This window comes from Puma concolor, unplaced genomic scaffold (genome assembly GCF_028749965.1).
Source record: "Puma concolor isolate L17-30 unplaced genomic scaffold, mPumCon1.1.hap2 unalloc_scaffold_45, whole genome shotgun sequence".
Classification (NCBI taxonomy): domain Eukaryota; kingdom Metazoa; phylum Chordata; class Mammalia; order Carnivora; family Felidae; genus Puma; species Puma concolor.
This window is the reverse complement of record NW_028240253.1, coordinates 254,566-272,491: the sequence shown is the minus strand read 5'-3', so window position 1 is coordinate 272,491 and position 17,926 is coordinate 254,566. Positions and strand designations below refer to the sequence as shown.

At 62.2% G+C, this 17,926-nt stretch overlaps 1 protein-coding gene across 1 annotated transcript in view; it reads right to left on the bottom strand.

Annotated features, from left to right (window-relative positions):
• LOC147571208 (cohesin subunit SA-2-like) overlaps nucleotides 1-17,926 on the bottom strand; it is a 65,081-nt gene that overhangs the window by 27,291 nt on the left and 19,864 nt on the right. The window contains exons 6-12 of the mRNA XM_086696535.1: nucleotides 17,134-17,230; nucleotides 16,760-16,836; nucleotides 13,532-13,603; nucleotides 8,903-9,107; nucleotides 7,757-7,908; nucleotides 5,975-6,042; nucleotides 5,708-5,831 (exon numbers count right to left, since the gene is read on the bottom strand). Coding sequence (XP_086552661.1) covers nucleotides 5,708-5,831; nucleotides 5,975-6,042; nucleotides 7,757-7,908; nucleotides 8,903-9,107; nucleotides 13,532-13,603; nucleotides 16,760-16,836; nucleotides 17,134-17,230 — 795 coding nt within the window. The remainder of the gene's footprint in view (nucleotides 1-5,707; nucleotides 5,832-5,974; nucleotides 6,043-7,756; nucleotides 7,909-8,902; nucleotides 9,108-13,531; nucleotides 13,604-16,759; nucleotides 16,837-17,133; nucleotides 17,231-17,926) is intronic.

Genomic DNA, 17,926 nt, shown 5'->3' with positions numbered 1-17,926 from the left:
TCTCAGACCCCCAGCCTCGGCCCCACCTAGATCTCAGACTCCCAGCCTCAGCCCTGCCTGGATGTCAGAGTCCCTGACTCAGGCCCTACTGGTCCTCACACTTTCAGCCTCGGCCTTGCCTGGATCTCAACCTCCCAGTCTCTGCCCAGCCAGGATCTCAGACTCCCAGCCTCCAGCACTGGGAGAGATTGTTGCCACGTCATGTGGGGTATTTGTCCTGCCTCACATGCGGATTAATTTAGTGTCCACGCTTAACACAGCCATGTGCATCTTTATTGTGTTTTTCAAAATGAATTTTAAAGCCCCATACCCAACCTGGGGCTGAAACTCAGGACTCCAAAGTCAACAGTCGTAGGCCCCATCAACGGGGCCAGCCAGGTGCCCCCGGAAGATGTGTCTCTTAAGCAGAGAAAATAAACATGCCCTGCACGGGTGGACTTAGCAACACGATTTATTTCTGAGCGACCTCTTCCAGTGTTGACATTACTACCCTCCTCAGTGAGTGACAGCACAGTCCCCCTGATGGAGAGAAACGCCTCCCGACCGCCCAATCCCAAGTGCAGGGCATGTGGGCGACCTGTCCGCCCCCCACGTCTCTGTAGGAAACCAAGTCCGTCCCTGAGGGATTGTTCCTGGACCTGAGCAGCACTTACAGAGCACACAGCCCGAAGCCGCACACAGGCCCTGGGCCACACACGCTGCACCGCGTGGTCCCTGTAGGCCAGCAGAGCCCACGTCCGTCGACCGCATTCAGGGACACCGCTGCTGGGGACGTTCTGGCAGCCCTTCCCTGGGGCACAGAAGAGGCTCCCGACGCGGTGGGGGGGGGGGGGGGGGCTGGGGCAGAGGAGCGAAGCCACGCTGTGCATCCGGGCTCCCCAGGCGCCAGGAAGCACCCGGGAGGCCACCGCCCGCCCGGAGCTGCGGTCACGACCGCCCACAGCGCCCCCCCCCCCCCCCCCGAGGACCTGCGCTGCCCACAACGCTGCCCTGCCCTGCCCGCCCTCCTCCCTCCGCACACGGGCTCCGTTGGCGGATGCCAAGCAGCCCCCGAGACCCCAGGAAAGTCACTGTATTGCTGCGTCTGCACTAAGCCAGCTGCACTCAGGCAGCTGCCGAAAGCAGCCAGCCGCCACTCCAGACCAGCGTCCCTGTGCCCGCCAAGGGCAAACGCGAAGTCCCAGCCCCCCAGAAGAACGTGCGTGGAGGCGGGGCCTCCGGGAGGCGCTGCGGCCTTGAGGGCGGAGCCCCCACCTTGGGATCACCGTGCAGGTCAACGACGCCCCAGACAGCTCCCTGACCCTCGCCTCCCCCACGTGGGGAAAACGGCCCGGGGAAGAGGTCCTCTCCAGACCCGGAGTCGGCCGGCCTTGACCTGGGACATCCAGCCCCAGATGTGAGCCATGAACGCGTGTGGTTTACGAGTCCCGCCGGTGGCGTTCCGTCGCGGTGGCCTGGGCACCAGCACAAGCTCCGGCGGACGAAGAAACGGTCCGGTGTCCCCGTCCTGTTACTACCCTTCACCTCAGAGAACATGCCCCGTCTCCACTCTGGAACCCAGGACCGGCCAGCACACGCGACCAGCCACCACCCTGCGATCCACGGCGTGCACACGCAAACGTGCCGTCTGTCCTCACAGCACGATAAACCATCAAGAGGTAAAACCCAGAGAACGCGGAACCTTACCAAGCGCCTCGCCTGCAACCAGCGCGCAAGCAGTGAGCGCACCACGTGGAGATTCCCCGTCCCTGCACACCTGCCCCCTTCCGGCAATGCCCATGAGACAAGAGCCCCAGCTCAGGAGTCAGGAGGGGGAGGGAGAGGAGGAGGGAGGGGGATGGGCAGAGCGGGGGAGGGGGAGGAGATGGAATCAGGAGGAGGAAGGGAGGGAAGAGAGAGGGGAGGAGGAGGGGGGAGGGATAGGGGGAGGGGGAGGGGAGGAAGGGAAGGGGGAGGAGTGGGAGGGTTCAGTGGGAGGAGGAGGAGGTGGCGGAGAAGGAAGGGAGGAAGGAGGTGGGGGAGGAAGAGGGGAGAGGAGAAGGAGGAAGGAGAGGGGGAGAAGTCAGGAGGGGAGAAGGGGGGAGGAGCCAGGAAGAGGAGGGGGGATGAAGGAGGGGGGAGGAGTCAGGAGGAAAGAGGAGGAGGATGAAAGAGGAGGAGGGAGAGGGGAAGGAGGAGGGAGGGGAGGAGGAGAGAGGATGAGGGAGGGGAGGAATGACAGGGGAGGAGGAGGGGGGTGAAGGAGAGGGGAGGGAGGGGAGGAAGGAGAGGGGGAGGAAGGAAATGAGGGAGGGGAGGAAGGAGATGACAGAGGGGAGGAAGGAGAGGAGGGAGGGGAGGAAGGAGAGGAGGGAGGGGAGGAAGGAAGAAAGGAGGGAGGGAAGGAGAGGGGAGGAAGGAGAAGAGAAGGAGGGAGGGGAGAAAGTAGAGGAGGAGAAAGGAGAGGGGGAGAAAGGAGGAGGGGGAAGAGGAGAGAGGGAGGAGGGGGGAAGAGGAGAGGGGGAGGAGTCAGGAAGAGGAGGGGGATGAGGAGGGAAGGGAGGAATGAGAGAGGAGGAGGAGGGGGATGAAGGAGGGCGGACGGGGAAGGGGAAGAGGGAGGGGAGGAAGGAGAGGAGGGAGGGGAGGAAGGAGAGGAGGGAGGGGAGGAAGGAGAGGAGGGATGGGAGGAAGGAGAGGAGGGAGGGGAGGAAGGAGAGGAGGGAGGGGAGGAAGGAGAGGAGGAGGGAGGGGAGGAAGGAGAGGAGGAGGGAGGGGAGGAAGAAGGAGGGAGAGGAGGAAGGAGAGGAGGGAGGGGAGGAAGGAGAGGAGGAGGGAAGGGAGGAAGGAGAGGGGGACAAAGAGAAGTAAGGAGAGGACGAAGGGGAGGAAGGAGAGGAGGAGGAAGGGAAGGAGAGGGGAGGGGAGGCAGGAGAGGAGGAGGGAGAGGAGAAAGTAGAGGAGGAGAAAGAGGGGGAGAAAGGAGGAGGGGGGAAGAGGAGAGGGGGAGGAGTCAGGAAGAGGAGGGGAATGAGGAGGGAAGGGAGGAATGAGAGGGGAGGAGGAGGGGGGATGAAGGAGGGCGGAGGGGGAAGGGGAAGAGGGAGGGGAGGACGGGGAGGAGGGAGGGGAGGTAGGACAGGAGGGAGGAGAGGAAGGAGAGGAGGGAGGAGAGGAAGGAGAGGAGGGAGGGGAGGAAGGAGAGGAGGGAGGGGAGGAAGGAGAGGAGGAGGGAGGGGAGGAAGAAGGACGGAGAGGAGGAAGGAGAGGAGGGAGGGGAGGAAGGAGAGGAGTGAGGGAAGGAAGGAGAGGAGGAGGGAGGGGAGGAAGGAGGAGGTAGAGGAGGAAGGAGAGGGGGACAGAGAGAAGGAAGGAGAGGACGAAGGGGAGGAAGGAGAGGAGGAGGAAGGGAAGGAGAGGGGAGGGGAGGAAGGGGAGGGGAGGAAGGGGAGGGGAGGAAGGAGAGGGGAGGGGAGGGGAGGGGAGGAAGGAGAGGGGAGGGGAGGGGAGGAAGGAGAGGGGAGGGGAGGCAGGAGAGGAGAAGGAGGGAGAGGAGAAAGTAGAGGAGGAGAAAGGAGAGGGGGGGAAGGAGGAGGGGGGAAGAGGAGAGGGGGAGGAGTCAGGAAGAGGAAGTGGATGAGGAGGGAAGGGAGGAATGTGAGGGGAGGAGGAGGGGGGATGAAGGAGGGCGGAGGGGGGATGAAGGAGGGCGGAGGGGGAAAGGGAAGAGGGAGGGGAGGGAGGGGAGGAAGGGGAGGAGGGAGGGGAGGGAGGAGAGGAGGGAGGAGAGGAAGGAGAGGAGGGAGGGGACGAAGGAGAGGAGGAGGGAGGGGAGGAAGGAGAGGAGGGAGGGGAGGAAGGAGAGGAGGGAGGGGAGGAAGGAGAGGGGAAGTAGTCAGGAAGAGGAGGGCGACAAGGAGGAGGGGGGAATCAGGAGGAGGAGGGAAGAGTGAGGGAGAGGAGGAGGAGGAGGGGGAAGGGGTACGAAAAGTAGGGAGAAGGGAGGGGGAGGAGAGGAAGGAGAGAGAGAGAAGGAAGGGGGAGGAAGGGGAGGGGGGAGGGGTCGGGGAGGATTCAGGGGGAGGAGTCAGGGGAAGGAATGGGAGGAAAAGGAGGTGGGGAGGAGGAAGCGGGAAAGGTAGTGGGGGGAAGGAGGGGGAAAGGACATGTGGGAGGAGGGAAGGGGAATGAGAAGGGAGGGGGAGAGGAGGAGGAGGAGGAGAGGAAGGGGGGAGGGGGAGGGGGGAGGAGGAGGGGAAGGGGAGGAGGGGGAGGGGACGGGGAGGGGAAGGGGGGAGGGGACGGGGAGGGGGAGGGGGGAGGGGAGGAGGGGGAGAGGAGGAGGGGGGAGGGGAGAGGAGGAGGAGGGGGGAGGAGGAGGAGGGAGGGGGAGAGGAGGAGGGGGAGAGGAGGAGGGGGGAGGGGGGAGGAGGAGGGAGGGGGGAGAAGGAGGGGGGGAGGGGGAGGGGGAGGGGGAGGGGGAGGGGGAGGGAGGGGGGAGGAGGAGGGAGGGGGAGAGGAGGAGGGGGAGAGGAGGAGGGGGAGGGGGGGAGGAGGAGGGAGGGGGAGGAAAGAGAGGGAGAGAAGTTGGGGGGGAGGAGTCAGGAAGAGGAAGGGGTGGAAGTGGTGAGGGGAGGAGTCAGGAGGAGGAGAAGGAGAGGGGGAGGAGGTGGGGAAAGAGTCAAGAAGATCAGAGGGAAGAGGCAGTGGGGAGGAGGGAGGGTGGAAGGAGGAGGAGGATGCAGGGGAGAAAGGTGATGGGGAGGACTCAGAAAGAGGAGGGGGACGAGGGGAGGAAGGGGCGGGGGAGGAATCAGAGGGATGAGTGGGAGGAAAAGGAAGTGGGGGAGGAGGGAGGGGGCGGGGAGAGGAGGAGGAGGGGAGGGGGAGAGGAGGAGGAGAGGAGGAGGAGGGGAGGAGGAGGGGAGGAGGAGGGCAGGAGGGAGGAGGAGGAGAGGGGAGAAGGAGGAGGCGGAAGAGGAAGAGGGGGGAGGAGGAGGAGGAGGAGGGGAGGAGGGAGGAGTAGTCAAGAAGAGGATGGGGAGGAGTTGGGGGGAGGACAAGGCCATCAGGCCCACCACCAGGAAACACAACCGACGACGGGTGGTCACGAACATTTCTTAGGGCTTCGTCTCGCTCACTTTTCACGAAAAAGGCGTCCGTTTGGGAGAACAGACTTGTACCCGTTTCCGTCTGTCCCAGGGACCAGAAACCGCCCAACGTCAGTCGCAGCCGGCGACCGCCAGGCGGGCACGTGTGTTCTGGTGAGATCCGGACGCGCAGGGTCCAGAGCGGGTGTTCCCAAGCAGGCTCGTGTCCGAGGCTCCCTGTGCCCGGCAGGCCGAGGACCGTGCCCGTGGCCCCCACCCAGAGCTGGTGGCAGGGGGTGGGGCTGGCCTCGAGCACGGTCCTGTGGGCGCGTGCAGCTGCTGGGCCTGGTCCGCAATGTCAGTGAGGGGCCCAGACGCACAACCCTGTGTCGCAGGACAGACACGAGGCAGGGCCACGTCCCCATTTCTCCAGGGGACACGTGAGCCCCTGCGGCCCAGACCCCCTGCAGCCCAGACCCCCTGCTGCAAAATCGCAGCTTGTCGGAAAGACTTCTCTGCACGGCGGGACTCACGAGACACCGTGCAGGACACGCGTGCTCGCTCCGGGAACCGCCGGACAGGAAAGCGGGCCTGGGGGCCTCCTCGGGGGAGGCAGCAGACCAGCGGAGCGCGCCTACCTTGTCATACAGCATCCAGCCGATGTACTTCAAGTAGTTGTTGTCCAGGAACAGGTCCGGGTAGAGCTTGATCCAGCATCCGAGCTCCGCCACGCAGATCACTCGGATGTCCGAGCTGATGTCGCTGCGAAAGCAAAGCCAGAGCGTCACTGGGACGGCCAGGCCGCGTCGCCCACGCGGCAGGGTGCGCTGGTCGACACGGGGCTGAGCCACGCCTGGTCACGGGGACAGGCGGGGAAGACGCGCGGCCCCGAGGCCAAGCCTTACCGGTAGCGAGGCACGAACGTCCTCTTAAAGAGCGCACAGATGATGTTGTCGATGGCCACGGGCTTGCTCTGGTGGAGCGGGAGAAGGCACGGGAGCGTCAGGCAGGAGAGGCGGGCTGCGGGCCTCCGCAGAGCTGCGGCCACCAGGCCCAACGCAGCCCGCTGCGTGGTCGCCCCCCACCAGGCATTAGCATCCTCTACGCTGGTGGTTCTGCCCCCCGCTGGGACTGCACACCAGCCCGCCGGCCGTCTGTCGCCTGAGCTGCTGGGCGGCTCCGTGCACGCTGGCCTCACGCATGCGCACATATGGGGGCAGGGTGGGGGGTGGTGAAGGGGGGGGTGAAGGGGTGACTGGAGGGGTGGGGGGTGAAGGCTGGGGGGGAGTGAAGGGGTGAGTGGGGGGAGGTGTAGGGGTGCGTGGTACGGCTGAAGGGGCACCCATGAGGACAAACAAAGGGGAGGGGTGAAGGGAAGGGAGTGAAGGGGTGAGGGGCAGTGCTGAGGGCAAGGCTGAGGAGTTGGGGGTGGTAAAGCAGCGGTGAAGGAGGACAATGGGGTGAGGGGCTGGGGTAAGGGACAGGGGCCAAGCGGTAGGGGTGATGGGGGAGGTGGGGCAGGAGCAAAGGGGTGAGGGGCAGGGGCGAAGGGGTGGCAGGGTGAGGGGGATGGGGGCAGGGACCAAGGGGTGATAGGCAGGGGTGACACAATGAAGGTGGGGGTATCGGGGGCAGAGGCAAGGGGGTAAGGGGCACAGGGCAGGGGTGAGGGGGCGGGAGGAAGGGCGAGGGGGTGAGGGGCATGGGGCACAGGTCGGGGGGCAGGGGCCAGGGTGAAGGACCCAGGGCCCTGGCGGAGGGGACAGCGGCGGAGACCCCACGCATGCCCAGCTATCTTCCTAGAGGGGCTCCTGTGCTCTGTGAGCTGTGGACACTGGGCAGCGAAGTGACCTCCCAGGTGCGCAGACCGAAGACCGCGGGGGCGCAGAGGTCGGAGGGACACACGGGCCTCACACGTGACGCAAGTGAACGCGGTTTGTGCGTAAAAGAATCCACAGGTGTCAAGCCCACAAATGATATCGAGAGACAGACATGTCACTGAGCCGTGACAGGGGATGGGGGTTCACCTGCGTGTCCCCGGGGAGCCAGGGCACACCCCCCCCCCACGGGCGGCCAGCTGGAACCCGGAACCGGGACGTGGAAGGGGCTGGGGTCACCGCTATGGTTTCTGCACCCCCGCTCGCTGCCCTATTATAGAGACCCCAACCCAGGACAATGCTCACACGCCTAGGGGGCCACATGCGGCCGCACGGACGCCCCATGGGCGGAGGCGGAAACCACAGAGGTTGGGGATCAACCCGGCCCAGCCCCAGACCCCGGGCACACGCCTGCCTCCCTTCCTCACTGCCCCCTGCACCCGGCGAGGCCCTCACACCTGGGTCCCCTCCCCCCCTGCACACAGTCACATCCTCACACCTGGGTCCCCTCCCTCCCAGCACGGTGACATCCTCACACCTGGGTCCCCTCCCTGCACAGTGACGTCCTCACACCTGTGTGCCCCCCTCTCAGGTGGCCCCGACCCCCGCCGCTGGCGTCTTCTGCTGGCCCGGCCGGGCGTCTGCTGCTGGCCCCGCCCCCGCCGCTGGCGTCGTCTGCTGGCCCCGCCCTCCTTCCGTGGCCCCGCCCCCAGCCCCTCGCGTCTGCTGCTGGCCCCGCCCTCCTTCCGTGGCCCCGCCCCCACTCCTGCTGCTGGCCCCGCCCTCACATGGCGGCCCCGCCCCCTGCACCTGCTGTCTGCGCTGGTCCAGTACTTCCATGCAGTATTTGTGTTTGCCCTTGAGTTTGGCGATGTTCTCCACCTCACACAGCCGCTGGGACCTGCGCCTGTTCGTGCAGATGCCCTGGTTCACGCTGGCCAGCGCTGTCAGCAGCTTCATGGCTGCCAAACAGAGCAGGGCTGTGACCCCGGGGCCGTGTCCACGGATCTGTGACCCCGGAGCCCAGCTCACCTCCCACAGGAGTGACCATTCGCAGCAGTACTAAGACAGGGCCTGGGGAAGCCGGGGCTGGAGAAGATGTCCCATCCTGCCCTTGCTGGGTCACAAGTGTGCAGAGGGTCACCCCCAAACAACAGCCGTGCACACTGACCCAAAACATGCCTTAGGGTCCCCGGGCACGGACACACCCCACGTCCTACCCAGCTGCAAGATCACATCAGTAGCCCACAGCCAGCACGACTCAACCATGACTCAGCATGCCTTGGAGGGCACACAAGGCCAGCAGACACAGGAACACCACATACCCCTGTGGGCCAGCCTTGGGGACCCTCGTGGGGTCAGAGGGACAGGACGTGCCCGGGTGGGCCAGCCCTGGGGACTCTCGTGGGGCCAGAGGGACAGGACGTTCCCAGGTGGACCAGCCCTGGGGACTCTCGTGGGGACAGAGGGACAGGATGTACCCGGGTGGGCCAGCCCTGGGAACTCTTGTGGGAACAGAGGGACAGGACGTGCCCGGGTGGGCCAGCCCTGGGGACCCTCGTGGGGCCAGAGGGACAGGATGTGCCTGAGTGGGCCAGCCCTGGGGACTCTCGTGGGGACAGAGGGACAGCACGTGCCCAGGTAGGCCAGCCCTGGGGACTCTCGTGGGGACTGAGGCACAGCACGTGCCCAGGTGGGCCAGTCCTGGGGGACTCTCATGGGGACAGAGGGACAGCACATGCCCAGATGGGCCAGCCCTGGGGACTCTCATGGGGACAGAGGGAGAGGATGTGCCCCGTGGGCCAACCCAGGGGTGTGCTCCTGTGTCCCCTGGCCTCTGCCTCTCTGTCCCCTGCCCCCGTCTCTCAAGTCCCACAGCCCCTGCCCCCATGTCACACGGCCCTGGCCCCCCGAGTCAGCGGGAGCCCGGGCGTGCGGCCCTCTGCAGTGGCCCACCTGCCAGGGAGCTGGTGTGCCGCAGGCTGTGCACGGCCGAGTTGGTGAGGCCGCTAAGCATGCAGATGACCGTATCCATGAGGTGTCCGTCACACAGCACCGAAGAGTGTGTCTGCTGCACCAGCAGCTCCGTGAACTCGCAGAAGTTGACCCTGAACCTTTTCCAGAAGGGCCCCGGGCCCACGATGGGGTAGAAGTCGTTTTGCTGGTTAAGGACACAACAAGGGACAGGGGTGAGGCGCTGTGCCCGTCCTGGCACTCCCAGAATCACAACACAGACCTCTGCTCGCGGACAAGGGGCTCCAGGTCACATGAGCACACCCCGACTGGGCACTTGGGGGTCACACGCCCACCCTGACACGGGGTGACCCCAAGTCTCCCACACGCTGCCCCTGGGGGTCACATGCCCACCCTGACACGGGGTGACCCCAAGTCTCCCACACCCTGCCCCTGGGGGTCACACACCTACCCTGACACAGGGTGACCCCAAGTCTCCCACACCCTGCCATGGGGGTCACACGCCCACCCTGACACAGGGTGACCACACCCTGCCCTGGGGGTCACACGCCCACCCTGACACAGGGTGACCCCAAGTATCCCACACTCTGCCCTGGGGGTCACATGCCCACCCTGACACAGGGTGACCCCAAGTCCCCCACACCCTGCCCCTGGGGGTCACACGCCCACCCTGACACAAGGTGACCCCAAGTCTCCCACACCCTGCCCTGGGGGTCACACATCCACCCTAACACAGGGTGACCACACCCTGCCCCTGGGGGTCACACGCCCACCCTGACACAGGGTGACCCCAAGTATCCCACACCCTGCCCTGGGGGTCACACGCCCACCCTGACACGGGGTGACCCCAAGTCTCCCACACGCTGCCCCTGGGGGTCACACACCCACCCTGACACGGGGTGACCCCAAGTCTCCCACACCCTGCCCTGGGGGTCACACATCCACCCTGACACAGAGTGACCACACCCTGCCCCTGGGGGTCACACGCCCACGCTGACACAGGGTGACCCCAAGTCTCCTACACCCTGTCCCTGGGGGGTCGCACGCCCGCCCTGACACAGGGTGACCCCAGGTCTCCCACACCCTGCCCCTGGGAGTCACACATCCACCTTGACACAGGGTGACCCCAAGTCTCCCACATCCTGCCCTGAGGGTCACACATCCACACTGAGGGTGAGCACACTTCCCAGTGTTGCACCATGGACTCATATCCACACTCAGTAGAGTGACCCCCATTTTCCAAGACCCTGCACCTGCGGGGGTTCAGATGTACCCCACCTTCCTGAGACCCAGAACCTGGGGGGTCACATATCCACGGCCACCAGGGTCTCCCCACCTCTCCCACACCTGCACCTGAATGGACTGTCCCACGTCCCCGTGGTCAAGTCAAGAGGCTGTGCTGGGGGGACCCCCACGCGTGGCACCTCGGGTGACCCTCGAGGGAAGCGTGCAGGCCCCTCTCCCAACGCGTGTCCCAGAGAAGCCCGGCCCTCCCGCTCTCCGCTCTGCTTCCGCTTCCGGCCGATTTCAGGTGTTGCAAACAGGGAGTGCCGACCTGAGAGCTACTCCCTTGGCCCTCACGGGGGACTCAGCCCAACCCTGCTCCCGCAGAGGCCACACGCACCCCCTAAAACGGGGGCTGAAGGAGGCGGCCGGTCCCCGACCCTGCGGGAGACGCGGCCGGACCAGGGAGACGTCTCCTCAGGAAGACACGGCAGGTGCGCTCCCAGACGTGGGCGGCACACTACCCGGGGCCAATCAGCCTACGGCCACGGTCCTTCCGCCTGCGGGCAATCAGGGCCTCGGGACCGCCTGCCCCCCGCCTCCCTCCACTAGGAAAGGGGGTCCTCAGGACGCCCCGCCCCTAGCCTCGCCTTTCTCGTGTTGTACGAATTTGTCTAAATTACCTGCACAGGCTCCACGAGACCCCAAGGGAAGGTGGACCCTGAAGGGACGTCAAGGCTGTGGCCAGAACCCAGCAGGCCGGTGCAGAGCGGTGCCCGGCCCCAGAGCTCGAGGGGCTGGGGATGGACCAGGGACTGCCCCGACATTGTGCCCCTCGTGCACGCACCCCCCCCCCCACGCGGTCCCCCACGGCAGCCTTCACCCTGGGGCAACGCATCCACACCTCTGCTGGGTGTGGGCGGGGACGTGGTCACAGCTTCCTGCCTTGCTCTCATTCACATCTCCGTGCGCAGGGACCGCCCCCTCGGTGCGCAGGGACCGCCCCCTCGGTGGGCAGGGACCGCCCCCTCCGTGCGCAGGGACCGCCCCACGTCGCGTAGGACCCTTTCTAGTCAGCCCGCCCGGCCTATGCGCACAGCGTCCCACATGCTAGGGCTGCTGTGCGCTGCGTCGTCCAGCCTTCCCCAGTGCACTTTGCACTCAACCCTCCTCCTCGTTCTCCATGCTGGGACCCGGCGCCCCGCGCCTCTGCCCAGCGCTCCATGCAAACCGCCTCTCCTCACAGCACTCCCTCCGCCGTGCCCCCACAGCCTGACTTCCTCCACCCCCCAAACTGGCTGAGCGCCCCCCACCATTCACTCGGCTGTGAGGGGGAGGGGTGCCCTGCCAGGGATCGGGGGTCACACGGGGGTGCACAGCACAGTCGTTCACTCGAGCCAGCCTCGACCGCAGACCCCAGCGTCAGAACACCTGATGCCAGGGGGGCTCCCGTGCCACTCCCCAGTACGGAGGCTGGGGCACATCTCTAACAGGGTAATAAACGTGTCCACACCGAGGCCAGGCCAGGTCACTAGCCGGGTCTGTGAGGTGGGTCCTCAGTCCCCAAACTCGGTGCACTTTGAGAGCGCACGTCCCCACGTGCTCACTGCTGAGCACAGTAACACACGTTACCTGTCTGCACACATGGGATGGTGGGGAATTAACCACATGAGGAACCCCAGGCGCGTCTCCGGCAGGGGCACCTGAAGCCGAGGGGCGACAGGCCGGCCACACGGTGCCCCCTACATCTCCCTGTTCAGCCGCCCTGATGCTCGTGTCTACAGGGACACTTACTGGTCGGGTCATTCCAACTGTGACCAACGCAGTGGTGTCCAGACACTAAAGCACAGAGTACACAGAAGGCAGTCAGTTCTACATATGCCAGTGTAGACGGAACACGGTCAGGTCTCGATGATACAGTGTAGACGGAACACAGTCAAGTCTCCATGATACAGTGTAGACAGAACACAGGTCTAATATGCCAGTGTAGACGGAACACGGTCAGGTCTCCATGATACAGTGTAGACAGAAGGCAGTCAGGTCTAAATATGCCAGTGTAGATGGAACATGGTCAGGTCTCGATGATACAGTGTAGACAGAACACAGTCAGTTCTAAATATGCCAGTGTAGATGGAACACAGTCAGGTCTCCATGATACAGTGTAGACAGAAGGCAGTCAGGTCTAAATATGCCAATGTAGACGGAACACGGTCAGGTCTCCATGATACAGTGTAGACAGAACACAGTCAGGTCTCCATGATACAGTGTAGACAGAACACGGTCAGGTCTAAATATGCCAGTGTAGACAGAACACGGTCAGGTCTCCATGATACAGTATAGACAGAACACAGTCAGGTCTAAATATGCCAGTGTAGACAGAACACGGTCAGGTCTCCATGACACAGTGTAGACGAAACACAGTCAGGTCCCAATGTGCCAGTGTAGACAGACAATGGTCAGGCCTAAATGTCCCGTGTAGATGGAACACAGCCATGTCTAAAGGTCCCAGTGTAGATAGCACACAGTCAGTTCTCAATGTCCCAGGGTAGACAGAACACAGTCAGGTGTAAATAAATGTCCCAGTGTAAACAGAACACAGTCAAACCCAAATGTCCCAGTATAGACAGAACACTATCAGGTCTAAGTGTCACAGTGTAGACAGAACACAGTGAGGTTGTAATGTCCCGTGTAGGGGCACCTGGGTGGCTCAACTGGTCAAGTGTCCAACTCAGTTTTGGCTCAGATCATGATCTCAGGGTCATTTGTTGTGAGGTTGAACCCCTGCAGGTGCTTGGGATTCTCTCTCCCTCTGCCCCTCCTCCGCTCACACTCTCTCCCTCTCTCAAAGTAAATAAACTTTAAAAAATCCCCTGTAGACAGAACACCAATCTACATGACAGTGTAGACAGAACAGACTCAGGGCTAGATGTCGCGGTGTAGACGGAACTCGCTAAGTGAGGTCACTTCTGCAGAACGTGTCAGGTCTAGGCGTCCCATCACACCAGACACAGCCTGGCTTAAACGTTCTCATCTGAAGCAGAACGCGGTCGGGTGTGAGTGTAGACTGAGCACCGTCAGGTAACGCCCCCTTGTGGACAAGACTCAGATGCTCAGGAGGATCCAGTGTGGACAGGACAGGGTCAGGTCAGGGGGAGCCCCCGCTCGCCAGTCAGGACACAGGGTCAGAGTCAGCAGGACTCTGTGCGCTAGGCCCACGGTCCCCCGGGACCCATGCACGTGGAGCCTCGTGTGCGCCCAGGGAGCCCACCCTGTGTGCGGAAGGAAGTCGGGAGCCACGCGGATGCCCAACCGACTTGGGGCTTGCCAGGGAGCTGCACACAAACCCCCCATCTTCAAACGCCGCCAAACGTGAGACGAAAGCTTTACCAGTTTCTCTGGCCACATGATGGTCAGGATCCAGGGGTACGCCAGAAACTTCTTGTAGTACAGCCCGGTCTCCTGAATGGACAGAGGACAGGTGGCCGTGAGGTGAAGCGTCCCCCGCTGCCACAAGCCCCGGGCACCCGGGGGAGCCCCGGCAGGGACCAGCCTGCGCAGCACAGGGCACTGGGGGCTGGCGTCCACCTACCCCGGGGGCCGGCCCGCGCGCGTGGGATGCTTGGGCAGCCCAGAGCAGGCACGCCCCGCCTCCACGAGGGGGCTCCGCGCCTAGCTTCGTGTCACTGTCCTCGGGACAGGTGGTGACAGACTGCTTCTGTGGCGCTCAGCCACTGTGTGTCCACGGGCCTGACACGCAGGGCACGCCTTGTGTCTGCTCTGGAGGCCGGGACGGGGAGAGGTCACGGCACACAGGCCGTTCTCAACAGAGAACCTGGGAGCGTTCGAGCTTCTCACGCCCACGTCTCCATGAGGCTCCTCCTGTGGCCGTGCCTGTCACCGTGCCCACGGGGGGCCCCGCACCCCGCGGCATTGCCCTACGGACACGTCCAGGGGCCTGCCGTGGAAAGTGCTGGGCGTCCCATGAGGGCGCCAGGCTGGGGGGCTGGAAAAGCCCCCACTGCCGCTTCTGACACGGGGGAGGGTGAACAGGGCCCGACCTGGCGACGCGGACCCTCTGAGGAAGCAGACCCAATCCGAGTAGCCATCTTGGGAGTGGTTCCGGCAGACACAGGCAGCAACACACAAACACACACATGCATTCGCTCACTCACATGCACAGTGCACACGCGTGTGTACCTGCACACACACGCATGCAGTAACACATGCATACATGTGCGCATTTGCTCACTTGCGTGTACAGTGCACGCGCGTGCACATGCAGTGACACGCTCACATGTGTACATACATGTGCATTTGCTCACGTGCACAGTGCACACACGTGTGTACCCATGCACGCATACGTGCAGTAACACATTCACATATGCACACATACATGTGCATTTGCTCACTTGCATACAGTGCACACACGTGTATCTGTACACACATGTGCATTCTCTTGCTCACATGCACATGTGTATCTGTATGCAGACACATGTAGCAACACGCTCACATACGCACACATACATGTACATTCGCTCGCTCATGTGCACAGTGCACATGCATGAACATGTAGCAGCACACGCATGGGGCATAAAGTGAACGTGGCAGGGCGTGAATATGAGAATACAGGCAGTAACACACATGCACACAGACGTGTGCATTCGCTCGCTCACATGTACACTGCGCACACGTGTGTACCTGCACACAGATGCATGCAGTAACATACTCACATATGCACACATGCATGTGCATTTGCTGACTCACGTGCACAACACACATGCATGCACATGTAGCAGCACATGCATGGGGCATAAAGTGAACGTGGCAGGTCGTGAACTGCTAAACGCAGGCGAAATTCATGTATTCTCCCCTTTTTCTTAGGTTTGACATTTTTAAAACAAAACGTTAAAGAAAAAATTTAATGTTCACTGACTTGATGCACAGCACTTCTGAAAACACTTCATGAATATTTTAAGGTGTGACAAATTAATGTAGATATTACATCTGTCCCTAAATGGATGAGTCAATCAGTGAGGTGTAGTCCACGACAGAGTGGAATGTGCCTCGGCCTTGAAAATAAGGAAGGACGTTCTGCACCTGCCACTACGTGGACGGACCTTGGGGACATGATGCTCAGCGACATAAGCCACACAGAAGGACAAATCGTGTGTGATTGCACATACATGGGGTCCCTAGAGGGGCCACATCCACAGAGACAGAGAGTAGATGGTGGAGCCAGGGGCTGGGGACGGGGACGGGCAGTCAGTGGTTCATGGGGACACAGCTTCAGTTTGAGGAGATGGAAAGTTCTGGAGATGATGGTACAGATGGTTGCACAGCAACGTGAATGTGCTCAGTGCCACTGAGGTGTGTACCTAAAAGGGATTAAGGTGACGCATTTCATATTTTATGTATTTTACCACAATTTAAAAAACCTTTTTGGGCACCTGGGTGGCTCGGTTGGTTGAGCGCATGACTTCGGCTCAGGTCATGATCTCGCGAGATCTCACGTGATCTCGCGTGAGTTCGAGCCCCGCGTCAGGCTCTGTGTGGACACCTCGGAGCCTGGAGCCTGCTTCACATTCTGTGTCTCCCTCTCTCTCTGCCCCTCCCCTGTTCACACTCTGTCTCTGTCTCTCTCAAAAATAAATAAACATCAAAAAACGTCTTAAGAAACCATTTTAAACAAGAATAGTGCTCGAATGCAAGAAGGTGGTCAGCCTCACTAATAATCCAGGAAACCGAAACCAGAAGTACCCTGTGCACACCTACCAGACTAGCAAAACCTAACAACATCGCATCACGCACTGGCAGGGAACAGGACCAAGGCGACGTCTAACACACAGGTAGAGGCTCCTGCTTGGGAATACACGGTGGTGCCACCTCGCACAGGAAAACGTGTGCATGCACAGGCCTAAGCTACAGAAACACGTGAAGACGCACAGCAGGACACACGGACAACAGACGTTTGCAGCCACGCAGAGACAAAGCGCGAAACCAACCCGAACACCATCAGAAGCAGAATGGAGACAAGAAGGACGCATAGGCGTGCAATGGAACGTTCCACAGCTGTGCACCAGATGGCTTCACGTGATAACACTGGTCAAAATCATTCTGTCAAGCGTGTCTCCCGTGCAGAGACCTGGGCGCCAGGCAGAGCCAGGTGACATCATCTACAGATGCCCACGTGGGACAGATATGCCATGGCATGTTCTGGGCACCAAGTTCGGGGCATGGTTACCTCCCGGTGGGGAGGAGGTCAGGACGGGGGCAGGGCACGTCTGGGCACGTATTGGCCACGCTCTCTCTTCATCTGGACGATGGCCACGTGGTTACCGTTTTATAACGGTACTTTCCACATACACAATGGAATCTCCAATAGTAACTAAAGGTCAAATTTTCCTTTATAGAGAATCGTGGTCTCCCCAGTGGAAGAAGGGCCACTTCTCCCAGGGACGTGAGGGCGGATGGCGTCGACCTGTGCAATCGTGACACCTGGGCTGCTTCAGCCTACAAGCCTGATGGCGAACCCACGGGCTTGGGGGACACGGGGCAGCAGGGAAGATCCTGTGACCCCAGGCCCTGGGCTCATGGAGGGCACAGAGCCCGCCTCACCTGGTCAAACTTCTCGGTCATCTTGTGAACCACACTGTTGCCTTGGTTGGTCTGGTACAGCTCGGCCGTCACCATCCCTGGGAGAGAAAGAAGCACACTCAACATGGAAACGCGGTTTGCACCACTCCTCCTCCTTCTCCTGGGAGGGCGTGAGAGGTGGGCGGGGCCACAACACCTCATCCCTCAGAGACCACGGCAAGGCCACAGGAGTAATCCGGCCTCGCTGCTCCCCAAAAAACCAAGATCTCCTACCCAAACCAGCCTCTGGAGGAGGCCCCAGCCCGCCCAGTGTCTTAGGACCACAGGCGGCCAGGACGGTGAGGCCCAGCCGGCATGTGAGAGAGAGGCCCAGGAGTGCCAGGAGCATGGCTCACCTTCACAGCCACAGCACTGGACGAAGAAGCTGATGAGGTCCAGCAGGGCCAGCTCCCTGTCCTCCTTGTAAGACTGGACCCACTCCTCAACGGCCGTCTGCAGGGGCAGCAGCACAGGTGAGCACACGTGTGTGATGACGCACATGTGACAGGCCAGCAGTGAGGACACAGGTGTGATGGTGTGTGTGTGATGGGCCAGCAATGACCACGTGTGTGTGATCAGGCCTGTGACAGGTGGTGATGAGCATGTGTGTGTGATCAGGTGTGTGACGGGCGGCAGTGAGCACATGTGTTTGTGATCAGGCATGTGATGGGCAGTGGTGAGCACATGAGTGTGTGATCAGTCATGTAACAGGTGGCAGTGAGCACGTGTGTGTGATCAGGCGTGTGACGGGCGGCGGTGAGCATGTGTGTGTGATCAGGCATGTGATGGGCAGTGGTGAGCACGCGTGTGTGTTATCAGGCATGTGACAGTTGGCAGGGCAGCTGTGAGCACGTGTGTGTGATCAGGCATGCGATGGGCAGCGGTGAGCACGCGTGTGTGTGATCAGGCATGTGATGGGCAGTGGTGAGCACGTGTGTGTGATCAGGCGTGTGAGGGGCAGCAGTGAGCATGTGTGTGTGATCAGGCATGTGATGGGCAGTGGTGAGCACGCGTGTGTGTGATCAGGCATGTGACAGTTGGCAGGGCAGCTGTGAGCACGTGTCTGTGATCAGGCATGCGATGGGCAGTGGTGAGCACGCGTGTGTGTGATCAGGCATGTGACAGGTGGCAGTGAGCACGTGTGTGTGA